Source organism: Pelobates fuscus, chromosome 6, assembly GCF_036172605.1.
Source record: "Pelobates fuscus isolate aPelFus1 chromosome 6, aPelFus1.pri, whole genome shotgun sequence".
Classification (NCBI taxonomy): Eukaryota; Metazoa; Chordata; class Amphibia; order Anura; family Pelobatidae; genus Pelobates; species Pelobates fuscus.
In genome coordinates this window covers 287898321-287915546 of record NC_086322.1, presented here as the reverse complement: position 1 = coordinate 287915546, position 17226 = coordinate 287898321, and the positions used below count along the sequence as shown (strand labels likewise).

The 17226-nt window shown below is 43.0% G+C and overlaps 1 protein-coding gene across 1 annotated transcript in view; it reads left to right on the top strand.

The window, feature by feature from the left end:
* Positions 1-9448: 9448 nt before the first annotated feature.
* The window catches only part of ASIC2 (acid sensing ion channel subunit 2), a 491697-nt gene continuing 483919 nt past the window's right edge, over positions 9449-17226 (top strand). The window contains exon 1 of the mRNA XM_063459381.1: positions 9449-10469. Within this exon, the coding sequence (XP_063315451.1) occupies positions 9906-10469 (564 nt within the window). The 5' untranslated portion in view covers positions 9449-9905. The remainder of the gene's footprint in view (positions 10470-17226) is intronic.

Here is a 17226-nt window from a genome sequence, read left to right as displayed (position 1 = left end):
CAACCTCGCCGGCCAGGCGCCACCGCCTATCGGGCGCAGGGGAGGAGGCCTCCTAAACCCCCCCCCACCTTGGCTGCGCTGGATGTGTGGCGGGCAGACCAGCCTCCCTCAGATGGAGAAGATGTTTGGGTTGCGGACCTTGGCGAGGGTCCCGGTGGACGCAGGGAAGAGGAAGACGCGCCACCGACTAGGGCCCCCACGACAATGTTGGGGGACGATACCCTTTTGGGCACTACTGGAGAACCTCTGTTAGAGCCTCAATCTATCCGACGCCCCAGGTCCTCGGACTAGTCACTGCCCGACCACTTGGCACAATTCGTGCGCTACTGGGTCCGTAGACCCCTTGGAAGTGAGGCCTGCAAGAAGCTGCGGGCAGAATGCCCCAGACCGGTACTGCCGGACAGGGTGGCGGTTACCCCGGATGTTGGCCCTAACAGACGAGGCCTTCACAGAAGGTAGGGCTCTGGACCCAGCCACCATGAGGGACTGGGCACTTCGTTCAATTTGCCTGCTGGGCAATGCCACTGTGGCCCTTTGCACGGAACCTAGGAAGACGGCACTCTTCCATATGGACAACAAGCTGTCGGATTTGGGAGCCGAAGATGTGGGTTTCCTGGCTAAAGGTCTGCTGTTCAGGGAGCCTTTCGTTGAGGAACTGCAGGAACAGGTTATTCTGTTTACCTCCCCGGGATAAAGCGAAGTCTTCGATCGGGAGGGTCTTCCGCCCACGGTTACCTTCAGACGTATGGGTCCTTGGGACAGTGCGGAGTTATGTCACAGACTTCCACTCTTCCCCTACACCGGTTGGACGCCCGAGGATCCCTGTCATCACAAGAGGCCAACAGCCCTTGTTGGAGGTGGAAGTTCGAGCTCCGCTAGCCAAAGGCGCGGTCCTACAGGCCCCGGATTTGGGGGGTTTCGTCAGCTCGATTTTCTCCTGGTAAGGGAGAAGTCTGTAGAATTCCGTCCAGTGATCAATTTAGGAGAAATGAACGCCTTCGTGGTATACAACCACTTCGAGATGGAGGGCATTCACCTTCTTCGATGCCTTCTCTGGCCAGTAGACTGGGTCGCGAGACTGGACCTAGAAGACGCTTACCTCTCCATCCCGGTGGACGGGGCCTGTCGCAGTCCCCTCTGATTCGTATGGAGAGACTCTCCGTACCAATTCCCATGCCTCCCCTTCGGCCTCAGCTCGGCCCCTTGGTGCTTCACCAAGCTCCTGAAACCGGTGGTCACCCAATTCAGAGCAGAGGCCGTACGCTGCATCGTCTATCTGGACGACTTGCTTATCTTTGCGAGGACCCCGCCGGGCTCAGATCTGTCGGACTGAGGCGTGACCCTTCGGATGGACAATGGTTCGGTGGTGCAATACATCAACCACTCGGTTTCGAGCACTAGAGGTGTTATCTCTCAACATGGAGCTCCTGGTTTCGCTGGTGCTTGGAACGGGATACCGATCCCTTTACGGGTCCTGTATCTAGCGTGCTGAATTTGTCTCTTGTCTTTGACCTGGGTCGGTCATATCGCTTGGTTATCGTGGTTAGATCAGCTATCTCGACGGCACTTGTCCCGCTTCGGGTTTTTCCCCATCGGCCAGGATCCGCTAGTCTGCAGGCTCCTGCGTGGAATGAGACTGGTGCGCCCTCCGGCGCCCAAGTATTCTTCCCTCTGGGACGTGCGTTTGGTTTTGGCGTTCTTTCGGAATTGGCCTGATAACCAGGACCTTTCTCTTCGCCAGCTTTCAGCGAAATTTGCCCTCTTGTTGTGTCTGGTCTCGTTCAGACGTGTTTCGGATGTCCGGGCCTTCGATGTCGGCGCTTTCTCGTTTTTCTCCAGAGGGGGTCTCCGTCAAGGTGCTTAGACGTACCAAGTCAGATTCGACGGTTGTATCATGCCCTTACTTCTAGGACTCGCCTAAGCTTCGTGTAGCGAAGGCACTGGCGCGATGGATAAGATGTCTTTTGGCTCTGGCGGGCGTGGATGCGACCTTCGGAGCGCTTTTGGTTAGGGGCGCCGCAGCTTCCGGAGCTTTTTTGGCGAGCGCTTCCCTTCAGGACATTTTGCGTCTGGCGGACGGGTCCCGTGTAGAGTTTTTTCGCCTATTTTACTTTAGACCGTCGGAACATGCTTCTTTTGCTTTGCTGTCGGAGCGTTAAAACGGCAAATATGAAGCCTCCTGTCATGCTATAAAATTGTAGATTATACTAGCTTTAGTGTAACTATAATCTTAATTTTATTAATGACAGGAGGCGAATATTTCCCACCCAATTTGATTTCTTCCCCCCCCCTTGTTTTGGATGGATTGCATTGATTGTATTTCTGTTGATTTGTCTGATTATCTGGGCTAGGTTGGTTAGTCTGGGGTGATGTTGTGGGAAGTGCATGTTATACTGTATTGACGGTCATTAGTATGGATTTCGTGTCTTTATTCTATCAGTACTGGATCGTGGGATTTATGTTTTATCAGTACATTTCGTTCACTAATCAGTGTTTTCGATTCTGTTTATTTCGTTTCAGTTTAATGGTTCGACTTCAGTTCATAGGATCGGCCGTTTGGCGGGATAAAGATCAAGTTCATCCATTATCCGAAGTTTTTCCAGATGACATTCATCGTTATGTTGTGAATTTTTCTTTATTTAGTTATTGTCATTGTTGTGTACGTTACGTTGTCGCAGCGTGAAAGAGGAAATGGTGGCTTAGGAGGAGCCTTATATAGATGCCTTATGTTTTTGTCTTTGGTGTTTATCTCTCTGTTAATGTGCTGCTGTGGAGTTCTAGTAAAGAGAGACTTAAGCAAATATTCGCCTCCTGTCATTAATAAAATTAAGATTATAGTTACACTAAAGCTAGTATAATCTACAATTTGTCACATTTCAATATTGGCATTTGATATGTCATATCATAAATAAAAGCCTTGGCTCTCTTATACACTAATTAAGCACAAACCCTTGTACAAACAAAAAAGAGGACGATATGTCCACAGCTTTAATTTATTATATTCATAATAATAAATAATAACAATAACATATAAATAACTTTTTAAAGTCATTGCCCTCCCCCAAATCCTCAGCCATTCAACATGAACACTTCCCCACATATCAAATCACAAGGCAATGACCCATAATAAATAACATAACATAGTATAACAATACATAAATATGACATAAACAAGATCCAACATTTTCCACGCAATCCTGGCAGGGGTACACCTTGATACCCCTACACCACCTGGGTTCTGAGCTACCAACGAGCTCGACACCCACCAACATCTTACTAACAGGTAACCAACCATATTAAACAGCCAACCAGCTACTCTTGCTCTTCTCTTCCCTAAGCAGCCCATTACCCACTTAACCTTCCTTATACCAGCCCGCCACTGTGACCAATCAGGCAAGACTTAACCCATGCCTAAAGGGAGGGAGAGACCAACTCAGCCTGGTAAGTCAAATTGATAATGGGGATTTCTAAAATGGCCGAGATTTATATTAGCCCAAACCCTTAACCCTAACCCACCAATCACCATCAGGCTCCCCCTGTCAGGATTACAGTATGATCCAGCATGTAGAATTGTGTAACACAGAGGAATGATAGGTAACGTATACCAGACCTTAGAATGGCCGGACTAATGTACCAAAGAATAGTCAGGAATAGCTGAGGTCAAGGGATACAGAAAGAGACACGATAAGGAAAAGCCAGGAGTCAGGGATGCCAGAAAACAGGGAAGTCAAAATCAATGCTAAAGTCAAATAACCAGAATAACCAGAATCAATAACGCACTCTCGGACAACCACAAGGGAAACCACAACAGGGCACTGAGCAAGAGAAGAACTGGGTCTAAATACCCCGCCTGTGGATCTGATTGGTTGTAACCGGCCTTTGACCCCAAAGGGCAGTTACCAGGTTCCTATTTGCATGATTGCGGATCAGCACAAACCCTCCTGCGGATTGATTGCTGCTCGGCACAACTTTTCCTGTCAGGACAGTAAATGCCATTAATCACATTTTTATGTGCAGATGAATACGTGACATCCCCTAAGCCTGCTTCCGGCATCGACATGGATGTGTCTTAAGCCAACCTGTAACTAGAGTTTTGGAATGGCTAATGTCAATTCTGTGTAAACCTCACATGATCGTTAGTCCGATCACATGACACTCTCAGCCAATGAATGGTGACTGGATTGGATTCTGGCTTCTGTAGCTCTGTCAACAGAGGAGCAAGGAGCCTTGGATCGTGGTGGGATCATTAAAAGGTTACTGCAAGCACCATAACCACTACAGACAGGAGTACCCTGGCCTGGTTCTCTGGTAATGGGGCAAACCGTTTAGCAATGGTTTATAACTATAAATGGTTTTCTGTAGTGTTTATAGTGGTTTATAGTGGTTTCCGCAGTATGCTGTGACAAGAAGCACAAGTTATAAACACAAAACCCTAAACCATGTCTCAAAGAGAGGGAGGGAAGCTGTTCCAAGCTGAGATTATTACGATGGCTGAACCCTTTACAGAAAATAGCCATCAATGTATATGATACCCACCCCTTACCCAGGGCCCCACTCCTATCGCTCACTTAAGCCTGCCCTAAATCTACACTCCCCCCCCACTCACACATGTCCCTTTTCATGGCTAGCCTTTGGCCTGCCTTCTCAAGGTCTGGTAACTCTCTCACAAGTACCAATAAAACAGATTGTCGTGTATAACAATTTGTACATGTTGAAAGCCTAGGCTATCACACATACAGCAACACAGACACTTTGTATATGGAAAGCCAATAACCAAGAGCAGAGGTCAAAGGTTTAGACTTGTCTGCCACCTCTATACTATAGTGTGGCCAGACTGCACCTGCCTTAGAATGGAGAGGTATGTCTGAATCCTGGGCATATGTCTGTATGTCCCATATTGCTGTCGCCTGGGCTGTGATCAGGCCTCTATCTGTTGAGACTGAGCAGGCTGGTTGGGTGGAGAGCAGAGCTTCCCAGCACTGTGCCATCCTGCCTTGGTTAGCAAAGTCCCAGCATTCTGCAGTCGCGTGCCATCAGTTCAGTGATGATGCTGGCTGGTGCAAACAGAGCTGGGATGCAATCTGTATTAAATAGTCAAATGGAGATCTGTGTGTGTGTGGGAGTGTGTAGCTGTGCGTGTGTTGAAATGTGTGGCTGTGTGTGTGTAAAGGAGTGTGTGCTGGAGTGCCTAACTGTGTGCTGGAGTGTGAACCTGTGTGTGTGTTGGAGTGTGGAGCTGTGTGTGTGTTAAAGTGTGTAGCTGTGCTGGTGCTGGAGCGTGTAGCTGTGTTTGTGTTGGAATGTGTAAAGTAGTGCATAACTGTGTGTGTGTTGGAGTATGTAACTGTGTGTGTGTTGGAGTGTGTAACTGCGTGTGTGTGTGTTGGAGTATGTAACTGTGTGTGTGTTGGAGTGTGTAACTGTGTGTGTGATGGAGTCAGGGCCGGACTGGGGATACAAAGCAGCCCTGGAAAAAAATGTTATGCCAGCCCCATGTCATTGCGACATATATTGCCGTATGTAATATCTAAGGCTATATCTTACCACCCCAGATGACAGATGATTGAGTAATATATATATATATATATATATTTTTTTTTTCTAATATAACATATTGGTCCTTTCAGAGTAAAACATTTAATTATACAGTAAGTATACTCACATGCAGACACAGACAATCTCACTGACACACGCAAGCTCATTGATACACAGCCTCATAGACAAACAATCTCACTGATATACATCAGCTCATTGACATAATAACACAAGCTCACTCACTCGCAGGCACACACATGCAAGCAAGCTCACTCACTAGCAGACGCGCACACACACACACACACACACACATCTTAATCTAGTGGTACTGGTGTCTATAGCATGTCTCTACAGGTTTTCAACGTAAACACTGACTTTTCAGAGAAAAGGCAGTGTTTACATTGCTTCAAAGTGACACCGCTAGTGACAGTCACTCAGACGGTCACTAGAGGTGCTTCCTGTGTCATTGCACCTACATTCAGGGCCTCCACACTCTGGAGGCGCTGAACGTTCCCCATAGAGATACATTGATTCAATGCATCTCTATGAGGAGATGCTGATTGGTGTAGTGTTTTGCAGCCAATCCTATGGCAAAGCATTGGATTGGCTGAGATCATCAAGCTTGATGATCTTAGCCATAGAGGCAGGGCCAGTCGAGGGGAGACCAGCACGCTACGTGGGGGGAAAAAAGGCGAGCAAAAACATTATTTTTAAAACACACATATACACCATGACAGACACAGAAACACACATATACCATGACACAGACAGAACCACACACACACCATGACACACACCCCATGACGGGCAGACACACATCCCATGACAGACAGACAGACACACACACCATGACACAGGCAGACACACACACACCATGACACAGATAGACACACACACCATACACACACCATGACAGACAGACACACACACCATGACACAGACAGACACACACACCATGATGGACAGACAGACACACACACACACCATGACGGACAGACAGACACACACACACACCATGACGGATAGACAGACACACACACACACCATGACGACAGACAGACACACACACCATGACACAGACAGACACACACACACCATGACGGACAGACAGACACACACACACACCATGACACAGACAGACACACACACACCATACAGACAGACACACACACCATGACAGACAGACACACACACCATGTGTAACTGTGTGTATGAGAGTGTGTAGCATTTTACTTGTTGCCCATTTATTCTTTACTTGTATTTTTGTCGGAGTGTGGCGTTAGGATAAAACAGAGCCCCTGTTGGTATGCGAGAGACAAAACAGAGCAGAACAAAAGTGTGGTGGAACTAGTTGTCTTCGAGATTGTATGTGTCTTTGTGTGTGAGAATGTGTAGCTGTGTGCATTGAAGCAAGGAATTGTGTGTGTGTGTTCATGGGAGTACAGATTTGTGTATTTGTGTGTGTGCATGGGCCCATGGATTTGTGTACAAGCACACATCTGGAAGCACGGATCTGTGGACCCCTTGCAAAACAACGACTTGGCCAGGGCCCCCATGTGAATTGAAACTCCTGGTAGTGCATACGAGGAGCTTGGACTATAAATAATTCTTGGAGTCCAGTACAGCAGTTTGTGGATTCTGATACTCCCAGCCTTTATTCCGATACCAATTGAGTGACAGGACGTTATATATAATATAAACAGAGATCTTGGATCCTGATACATACACCCATCCTCTTGTTCACACAGACGGACAATATTTTACAGGCAGTAAAGCTTGTTCGTTGTAAAGAGATACAAACATTATATTTTACTATCTGCACATCTAGAAATCTGCTAGCCATTGGCTGACGCGCGTTTAAATGAAATTGTTAGCACATTAAAAAAGGGTTTGCGTATGGTATGTGTTACATTAACTTGCAAACAGGGTGCTTTGCAAATCCGAAAATAGTATTACAGGTGTGAAACCTGCCCCCTGGTGGGGAAAATGCTCAGAGTATGTTAACTTAAAGAAAAAAATCACAGATTGCAAATGCCTATATAATCATATGCAATTTCAAAAAAGATTACTTAGAAATGGAAACAAAGCAATTGCAGTTTTCTATGAATTTATTTTTGTGTTGGGGGGGGGGGGGGGGATATCCTATCTTCTTTTGTCCATTTTTCATGACTTTTTAAATATTGATCCTCTTTGTGACATATGAGTTGCCAGAGAATTCTGATATTGTTTGGAATTTAATATGTTTGTATATCTATTATAGTCTGGATATTACACACTATGCCCACATCCTTGTCACAAAGGGGTTAAAGGTTTGTTGGGCATAGAGACAGCAAGCAACTATCATTCTGGCCCAATAAATAAGTCCAGATAGCTCAGTTGGTTAGTGCACCAACTGTACTTCAAGGTTATAGGCTGAGCTTAACCACCTGATTTGATGGGTGAAGGGGCAACAAGCCACTGTTACACAAAACGCATAGGACTAATATTCTTATAATTTCAAGCAGTCTCTAGCTGGTCTGCACACCGTTAGCGCTATTCCTTAAGCTGAGAATTCTAAGTGAACTTTACATTTAAAGCCAAAACATTGAAGCTGGAAACATAGCTGAATTAGAGAATTTTTGCAGTTTTGTGGTTCCTTAAGTGTAAAAAAAAATCACTTTTACTTCTCACTTTAGTAAATAGCCCTGAATGAATCGTATCAGTGCATTAGCATGCAAAAGCCTAAACAAAGGTGCATATTTAAAAATCTAAAGAAAAAACGTGGCCATTTAGATAGCTCAGTTGGTTAATGTGCCAACTGCAGTACCCATTCACACCTCAAGGTGGGAGAGTCATCTCAACCTTCTAAACTTGGTAAAACAAGTAACAATAAGTTAAATGATAGGAACATAAGTGAAAACTTATATAATTATACATCATGTTTTTTTGAGGAGTTGCATGTCCTTTTTTAATGCCATATGTGTTTGTATAAAGAGCTATTCTGTCGGCTTAGGTTCTGGATTCCTTCGGGACTGTGCCTGACAGTTTGTTCTTGGTGTATCAGAGGCACATACGTTGACAGCTGATCGTTTTCCTGCATGGGAAACCCATGTATCTGCTCAGTGGGATATCGCACTTCTTGATTAATCATCTGGGCTAGCACCACCAGCCGTTTTGTAACTGAAGGCAGACTGTCCCACCTAATTTGTAGAATTCCATTCTCTCTGTTGCAGTGAAAAAAAAATGTGTATGTGTTTAATTATTTGTATACACATTTATCTGTGTGCAGTTGGCTATTTGTGTCTAAAGAAATCTGAAGACGTTGCACATATACAAAACATATGCAAAATATTGTTCAGTGAACATCCGTTAGCTAGGGTCAAGAAACGTCTATGTTTTTCCAGTAGATTTTATGTATCCACGACTTGAAACGTGATTTCTCAGAATTACTATGCCCAAGATGAACTTTACGCGAGGTCCTTCTTGATCCATCTAGACGAATTTTAAAAGAACAATTTTGATTTTGGGGTTTTATTCTACTACAAATTAAAAACCTTGAAAATAAACTACTAAATAAAAAAAAAAAACACTACAGCCTCTTCCTCAGCAATTTATTACTGACCTGGAGGCATCTGAACTACCCCCTCCCGTTCTTTTCGTCTCCCATTACTGTCTCAATGTAGTGGTGTCTTACACTGATCTGTTGTGGATATTCAGACAAATATATTCGCAGCGTCTGATGCTTCTACAGCCCCCCTCCTCCTTCTCTCATCACCTCTGCTGCTTCCACATTGAGGACTGAATCTGGCACCGTCTAGTTTTATGAAGCAGAGGGAAGGTGGGTGGGTGAACTACTGAAAGAGAAATATTAATTCCAAAGATCGGTCACGAAGGAAAAATGCCCCTATGACATTCTCATCCCTGGGAGTATAGAGTCTGTCTGCTCCACTAGTTAACACACGCAGCTCAGTGCTCGTTTGAAATCTCTTTTATTCATCGGCTGCTTGGTTTGTTTAATCACATTTCTTCTCTGTCTGCATGCTAGAACGAGGTGGAGATGGATCGAGAGGGAGAAGGGATGAGTTCCGTTTCTATTGGCCGGAGTCTCTCTCTTTCCCCACCCACAGCAGTTCGACCTCACCTTGGTGTCTCCCCACGCACATCCAACCTCCCTTATCGCAATGAAGAAATCTACAGCCAGAGTTTCTATGGATTTTATTTATAAACATTTACCCCCAACAGGCGATCGTTGACTTTACAGCATCTAGATTTTGTTGGAGGGGGAGGAAGGGGGAACTGTGAGTCTGCCTCATGTACTCTCATATTTGATGTAGAGAGGATTTCAAAATCAGAAACTGGAGGTTACCACCTTGTACCTCCCTCTTGGAAAGATGGATCTGAAGGAGAGCCCCAGTGAAGACAGTTTGGGAAGCCTTCAGCCTTCTAGCATTCAGATTTTTGCTAATACATCCACCCTCCATGGGATCCGCCATATCTTTGTTTATGGACCACTCACGCTCCGTCGCTTTCTGTGGACAGTGGCCTTTGTGAGTTCCCTAGGGCTTCTTCTTCTTGAGAGTTCAGAGCGTGTGGCCTTTTACTTTTCATATCAACATGTTACCAAAGTGGACCAAGTAGTGTCTGATAGCTTAGTATTCCCTTCGGTCACTATTTGCAACCTCAACTCCTACCGGTTCTCTAGGATCACCACAAATGACCTGTATCATGCCGGGGAGTTGCTGGAGCTCCTGGATGTCAACGGGCAGATTGTAGAGCCTCACTTGGCTGACCCAGAGGTCTTGGCCATTCTTCAGCAGAAGACAATCTTTAAGCAATTCAAACCCAAGACCTTTTGTATGGGGGAGTTCATGGAACGCACAGGTCATGACCTGAAAGAAATGATGCTCTACTGTAAGTTCAGGGGTCATGAGTGTAACCACAGGGATTTCAAAACGGTGAGTACTATGACTCTACTGAGAAAGGAAGCTGTCCATCTCTAGCAAATGATGTATCTGAGCAAATGGCTTAGATGATGTGCCAGAGCAGGCTAAAGTATGTTCTTCTGCAACACCAACCTCTTGTCTTTGCAAGTTAGATGATACATAGCTGTTTCAGAGCCTAGTAAGTGGTTGATGCCACTTCTGGGTAAATCAGACACAGATTAAATAGACTGTGGCACTATTTGTTTCATCCTATTTTGGCATTTAAGGTTTGTCTACTGCCTCCCACTGACGGCTTATAATTCACAGCCTAGTTCACATGGGTTCAGTATCTGGAAGCAAATCATTGATACTTTGAAGAAAGGAGGTTCAGATCAAGTAGGAAGTCATAGCTCCTTACATTTGCTCCTGAAGTATTTAACCACAGAATGTTGCCATGTCTTCAGGACACGTGGATGAGGGGCCTGCCAAATTTTTTTAATGAATGAATGCAAGTGTAACCTGAGTAATAATCCTTTTTTTCAAATATTGCCAAGAAGTTTGATTAACAGCAATGCCTGGCTCGGTTGCAGGGTAGTTGAACGTTTAAAAGGCGCAAGGGCTATTTATTATAACATTAAAATATGGATAAATTTTTTGCTTGTATTTTCTGTCTACTGATATTGTTGTGAGTTGTGTTTTGACACTATCGCATTGTCATTTCTTTTTTTATTTGTATTGATGATGACAATTTATAATAATTGTTTGCAAAAAAAAAAAAAAGTACAAGGGCAACAGGTTGCCAAGATTTGGAAATGTGAAGTATTTCTCTGTTTTAAAACCTTTTGGTTAATAGAGACAGCGTTCAATTTCATGGACCATAAGTGATTGTTATTACAGAGTTCTGCTGTTTACAAAGCGTAAAATAAATGTGAAAATTAATTTTCTTGTTAAGTGACCGAAAACATTTCACAAATGTTTGAAAATCCTGCTAAATGGTGACATGGTCCTTAAAAGGTGATTTAAAAAAAAAAAAAAAAGACAAAATAAAAAAAACATAACCTCTTGAGTTTCCGAGGCTATTCAAGGTATGAATCTGCAGAATGTAAGTTTATCTTTTGTAACACTCATAAAAAGGGGGTGAATAATGACAAGTGATAGGATGGCGTAGAAGCAAAATAAGAACTGATTCCTCATTTATCATATAAAGAATGGGAAGAAATTTATCAGCAGATGAAATATCGCACAGAAAGCAGTGGGAATCTATTAAATGTTGAAAAAAATATTCATTATTTTCATTTTTCTTGGTTACAATTCTCTGTTAACTGGATTTGGGTTAGCCTGAGAGAGCACAGGATTACTTATTACTTGACACGTTGAAAACCAGATTATGATCAAGCACTAAATTCTATTTCGATTTGTCAGGATATTTTGTCTGTTCATATAATTTACTCTACCTGCTCGATGTAGATACAGTTGTGTTTACATGGTGTGTTCTGTGTAGATTATAACCGGTCCTATAAATTAGGTCTGGTTATAATCTGCACTGAACACACCAAAGGAAGGTGATTGCAATGTAATAGCCATCATATAACTATATAACTAAAAGATTATAATTGTGACTAAAACAACAAAATAATAACTACAAAATAATAAACAAATCCATATATTGGGGCTGCTTTTTCAGATAAAATATCTACAGAGTCCTGTCTTCTTAATTTTATTTTTTGTAATATTTGTTTTTGTTTTGGGAGATTTTAGGCGGGTAATTTTACACTTAAATATCCAATAGGATGAGTTATAGAGATAGGTTATATGGAGTAATAGGAGGAGTTATAGGGAGAGATTATATGGAGTAATAGGAGGAGTTATAGAGAGAGGTTATATGGAGTAATAGGAGGAGTTATAGGGAGAGGTTATATGGAGTAATAGGAGGAGTTATAGGGAGAGGTTATATGGAGTAGTGGGAGGAGTTATAGAGAGAGGTTATATGGAGTAATAGGAGGAGTTATAGGGAGAGGTTATATGGAGTAATAGGAGGAGTTATAGGGAGAGGTTATATGGAGTAATAGGAGGAGTTATAGAGAGAGTCTATATGGAGTAATAGGAGGAGTTATAGGGAGAGATTATATGGAGTAATAGGAGGAGTTATAGAGAGAGGTTATATGGAGTAATAGGAGGAGTTATAGGGAGAGGTTATATGGAGTAATAGGAGGAGTTATAGGGAGAGGTTATATGGAGTAGTGGGAGGAGTTATAGAGAGAGGTTATATGGAGTAATAGGAGGAGTTATAGGGAGAGGTTATATGGAGTAATAGGAGGAGTTATAGGGAGAGGTTATATGGAGTAATAGGAGGAGTTATAGAGAGAGTCTATATGGAGTAATAGGAGGAGTTATAGAGAGAGGTTATATGGAGTAATAGGATGAGTTATAGAGAGAGGTTATATGGAGTAATAGGAGGAGTTATAGGGAGAGGTTATATGGAGTAATAGGAGGAGTTATAGGGAGAGGTTATATGGAGTAATAGGATGAGTTATAGAGAGAGGTTATATGGAGTAATAGGAGGAGTTATAGGGAGAGGTTATATGGAGTAGTGGGAGGAGTTATAGAGAGAGGTTATATGGAATAATAGGAGGAGTTATAAGGAGAGGTTATATGGAGTAATAGGAGGAGTTATAGGGAGAGGTTATATGGAGTAATAGGGGGAGTTATAGGGAGAGGTTATATGGAGTAAAAGGAGGAGTTATAGGGAGAGGTTATATGGAGTAATAGGAGGAGTTATAGGGAGAGGGTATATGGAGTAATAGGAGAAGGTATAGAGAGAGGTTATATGGAGTAATAAGAGGCGTGATAGAGAGAGGTTATATGGAGTAATAGGAGGATTTATAGGGAGAGGTTATATGGAGTAATAGGAGGAGTTATAGGGATAGGGTATATGGAGTAATAGGAGGAGTTATAGAGAGAGGTTATATGGAGTAATAGGAGGAGTTATAGGGAGAGGTTATATGGAGTAATAGGAGTAGTTATATGGAGAGGTTATGTGGAGTAATAGGAGAAGTTATAGGGAGAGGTTACATGGAGTAATAGGAGGAGTTATAGAGAGAGGTTATATGGAGTTATAGGGAGAGGCAATATGGAGTAATAGGAGGAGTTATAGAGAGGTTACATGGAGTAATAGGAGGAGTTATAGAGAGAGGTTATATGGAGTTATAGGGAGAGGTTATATGGAGTAATAGGAAGAGTTCTAGAGAGAGGTTATATGGAGTAATAGGAGGAGGTATAGGGAGAGGTTATATGGAGTAATAGGAGATGTTATAGGGAGAGGTTATATGGAGTAATAGGAGGAATTATACAGAGATATTATCTGGAGTAATAGGAGGCATTATAGAGACAGGTTATATGGAGCAATAGGAGGATTTATAGGGAGAGGTTATATGGAGTAAAAGGAGGAGTTATAGGTAGAGGTTATATGGAGTAATAAGAGGAGTTATATGGAGAGGTTATATTGAGTAATACGAGGAGTTATAGGGAGAGGTTATATGGAGGAATTTGAGTAATTATATGGAGAGGTTCTGTGAAGTAATAGGAGGAGTTATAGAGAGAGGTTATATGGAGTAATAGGATGAGTTATTGGGAGAGGTTATATGGTATATCAGGATGAGTTATAGAGAGAGGTTATATGGAGTAATAGTAGGAGTTATAGAGAGAGGTTATATGGAGTAATAGGATGAGTTATAGAGAGGTTATATGGAGTAATAGGAGGAGTTATAGGGAGAGGTTATATGGAGTGATAGGAGGGGTTATAGAGAAAGGTTATATGGAGTAATAGGAGGAGTTATAGAGAGAGATTACATGGAGTAATAGGATGAGTTATAGAGAGGTTATATGGAGCAATAGGAGGAGTTATAGTGAGAGGTTATATGGAGTAATAGGAGGAGTTATAGGGAGAGGTTATATGGAGTAATAGGAGGAGTTATAGGGAGAGGTTTTATGGAGTAATATGAGGGGTTATAGAGAGAGGTTATATGGAGTAATAGGAGGTATAGAGAGAGGTTACATGGAGTAATAGGAGGAGTTATAGAGAGGTTATATTGAGTAATAGGAGGAGTTATAGGGAGAGGTTATATGGAGCTATAGGAGGAGTTATAGTGAGAGGTTATATGGAGTAATAGGAGGAGTTATAGGGAGAGGTTATATGGAGTGATAGGAGGAGTTATATGGAGAGGTTATATATGGAGTAATAGGAGGTATAGAGAGAGGTTATATGGAGTAATAGGAGGTATAGAGAGAGGTTATATGGAGTAATAGGGAGAGGTTATATGGAGTAATAGGAGTTATAGTGAGAGGTTATATAGAGTAATTGGAGGAGTTATAAGGAGAGGTTATATGGAGTAATAAAATGAGTTATAGGGAGAGGATATATGGAGTAATGGGAGGAGTTATAGGGAGAGGTTATATGTAGTAATGGTAGGAGTTTCAGGAAGAGGTTATAAGGTTTGACATATTTCTTGATTCTCTCTCCCTCCGTTGCACACTGTTTCTTCCCTCCCCTCACCAGCCCAGAGGGTATATATGTGCTCTGAGCTGGTGAATCATTGACTGGACCATTAGAGATGTCATTGACTGGACCATTCGAGGCCCCAGTGACGTCGGAGGGGCGTGGAAGTCAGTGCTGGGAGCTTTGCCCAGCACTGGAATACAGGTAAGCAAATCTTTATTATTTGCAGGTTTTACAGCAATTTGAGGGGAGAGACCCTTCTCCATAGACCCTGTAACAAACAACCCTTCCCACGTGAGTTTGCCACGAGCTCCTGGAGGATATTTTCTGTGCCTGGAGATAATTGAGTTTAATACAGTGCTGACTCAATTCTCTCCCAGGCACAGGGGAGGGATTGACCTATTTTGTATGGGAGTGTCCTGGACCTGAGAGCCAATGTGATCATGTGTATGTTTTTACTGTAGTCTACTCTCAGGTCCAATGGGGACCTGCATATAAGGCCATTTGTGGCTGCCAATAAATGTATTCCAGCTTGTACCCCCAGAACTATGTGTCGTCTGATTACTGGGAGGGGAAAGGGCTATTCTTTAATCACTGTTCCAGTGTGGAGGAATCAACTGGGAATGTCCTTGTAAGGACTAGAGCTCCCAGGACTGTTGTCCAGTTCCTGGGGGTGTCTAAAATGAATTCCCCATTCGGCTCCAGGAGGGAGCAGTTCCCGGACCCCAGTCAAGCCACTATGACTGTGGGCAGAAGTGCTGCGGTTTGTCCCCTGTTCCAGCTAGGAAGCGGTCCTTGGCAGAGGTACCCAGCCAGGGGTAAAGGAAGCTCCATTACAGAGCCCAATAGATACATGTCCACTCATCTACCCCCAACCACAAAGCCACATTCACCAACCTAATTCATCAAAAAACTAATTCACCTATCTCAACCCACCCGGTCCCATAATACCACCTAGCCCTTTGCCAAGATTCCTCTGCACACCCAGTAACCTACCCACCTTCCCTATTCACACAATGGGGGATGGGTAGAAAAGACACCCCAGGTGGTAATGGGGGATTAGGAGAGACACACAAGGAGTATAGCTGGTTTTGATAGAAACATGTTGTAAGGAGCATTAGGAGAGAAAGTATGAAGGGTTCTAGAGTGATTCTAGTGGTTATAGGGGGAAATAGAGACATTTAAGAGGTTGAGGAGGTGCAGAGAAACACAAAGGCAGGTGGAATGACTCCAAAAAATTTTTTTTACGATTCTGTTCCAGATTCCAAATAACTAACACAGGTGACCTTGGAAACACACACACAGTACACATTGGTATGCAGTCCCATACACACATTACAGAGACATTCTCTAAATCGGCTATATTTGCAGCTCAGCTAGTTTGTACTCTGTGAGGTCACCACAATTACATGATTTTCCTATTACATGACGTAAAGTCATGATTTTATTAAAGACATGGAGGCGAGTATTGCATATCCCTTTCTTTACTGTCCACCAATAGCAGCAAAGAATACAAACAGAATGAAAAAACAATGCATACATAGTAACATAGGCCACTCCCAGTCCAGCCCCAGTATAAAAGTAGGCACCACCCTCAGATCTCCCTCTTTCTTGAAGATGCGACAGATTCATAACAGAAAAGTCCGCAAAACAGGAAACCAGCAGACATAATTCATCAGCAAACGAAATGTAGAAGGTCATCATTGAGAACACAGGACCATTTAATCCCCAACAGGAAACCAATTTGGAACATCCAAGGAACAGCTCCAACAAAATAATGCTCCTCCAAAGTAGATGAAAGAGACATCAAACAGGACCGGATCATGCTGTGAAAACATAAAGAACAGGAGCCCAAGGGCTAAATCGGTACCATAGACCAACATCAAGACCAGAATCATTATAGGCATTAATCTACATCCCATAACGAACAACAGCCCGTCCTAAAACTCTACACCGGTATAATCAAAACCAAACCTCATAAATACAATGCCCCACTTACCATACCAATGAATCCAATCGCCTATAACAAACAATACGGGTGGGAAAAAATGAAAAACAAAACAGAGAAATTGCTTCATAAAGGGTGGGACAATACTCGCCTCCGTGTCTTGTAATAGGTAAATCATGTAATTTTATTACAAGACACGGAGGCTCATATTGCAAGTTTAAAGCACATCAACCACCGCAGAAAACACATGAGTAATAGGCCGAAAATAAAATTCATGAAACATTGATTCCTGCAACCAATTGGCCATCTTCAAAAGGTCCTCCAAAATGTGCACCCAATGCTGTAAT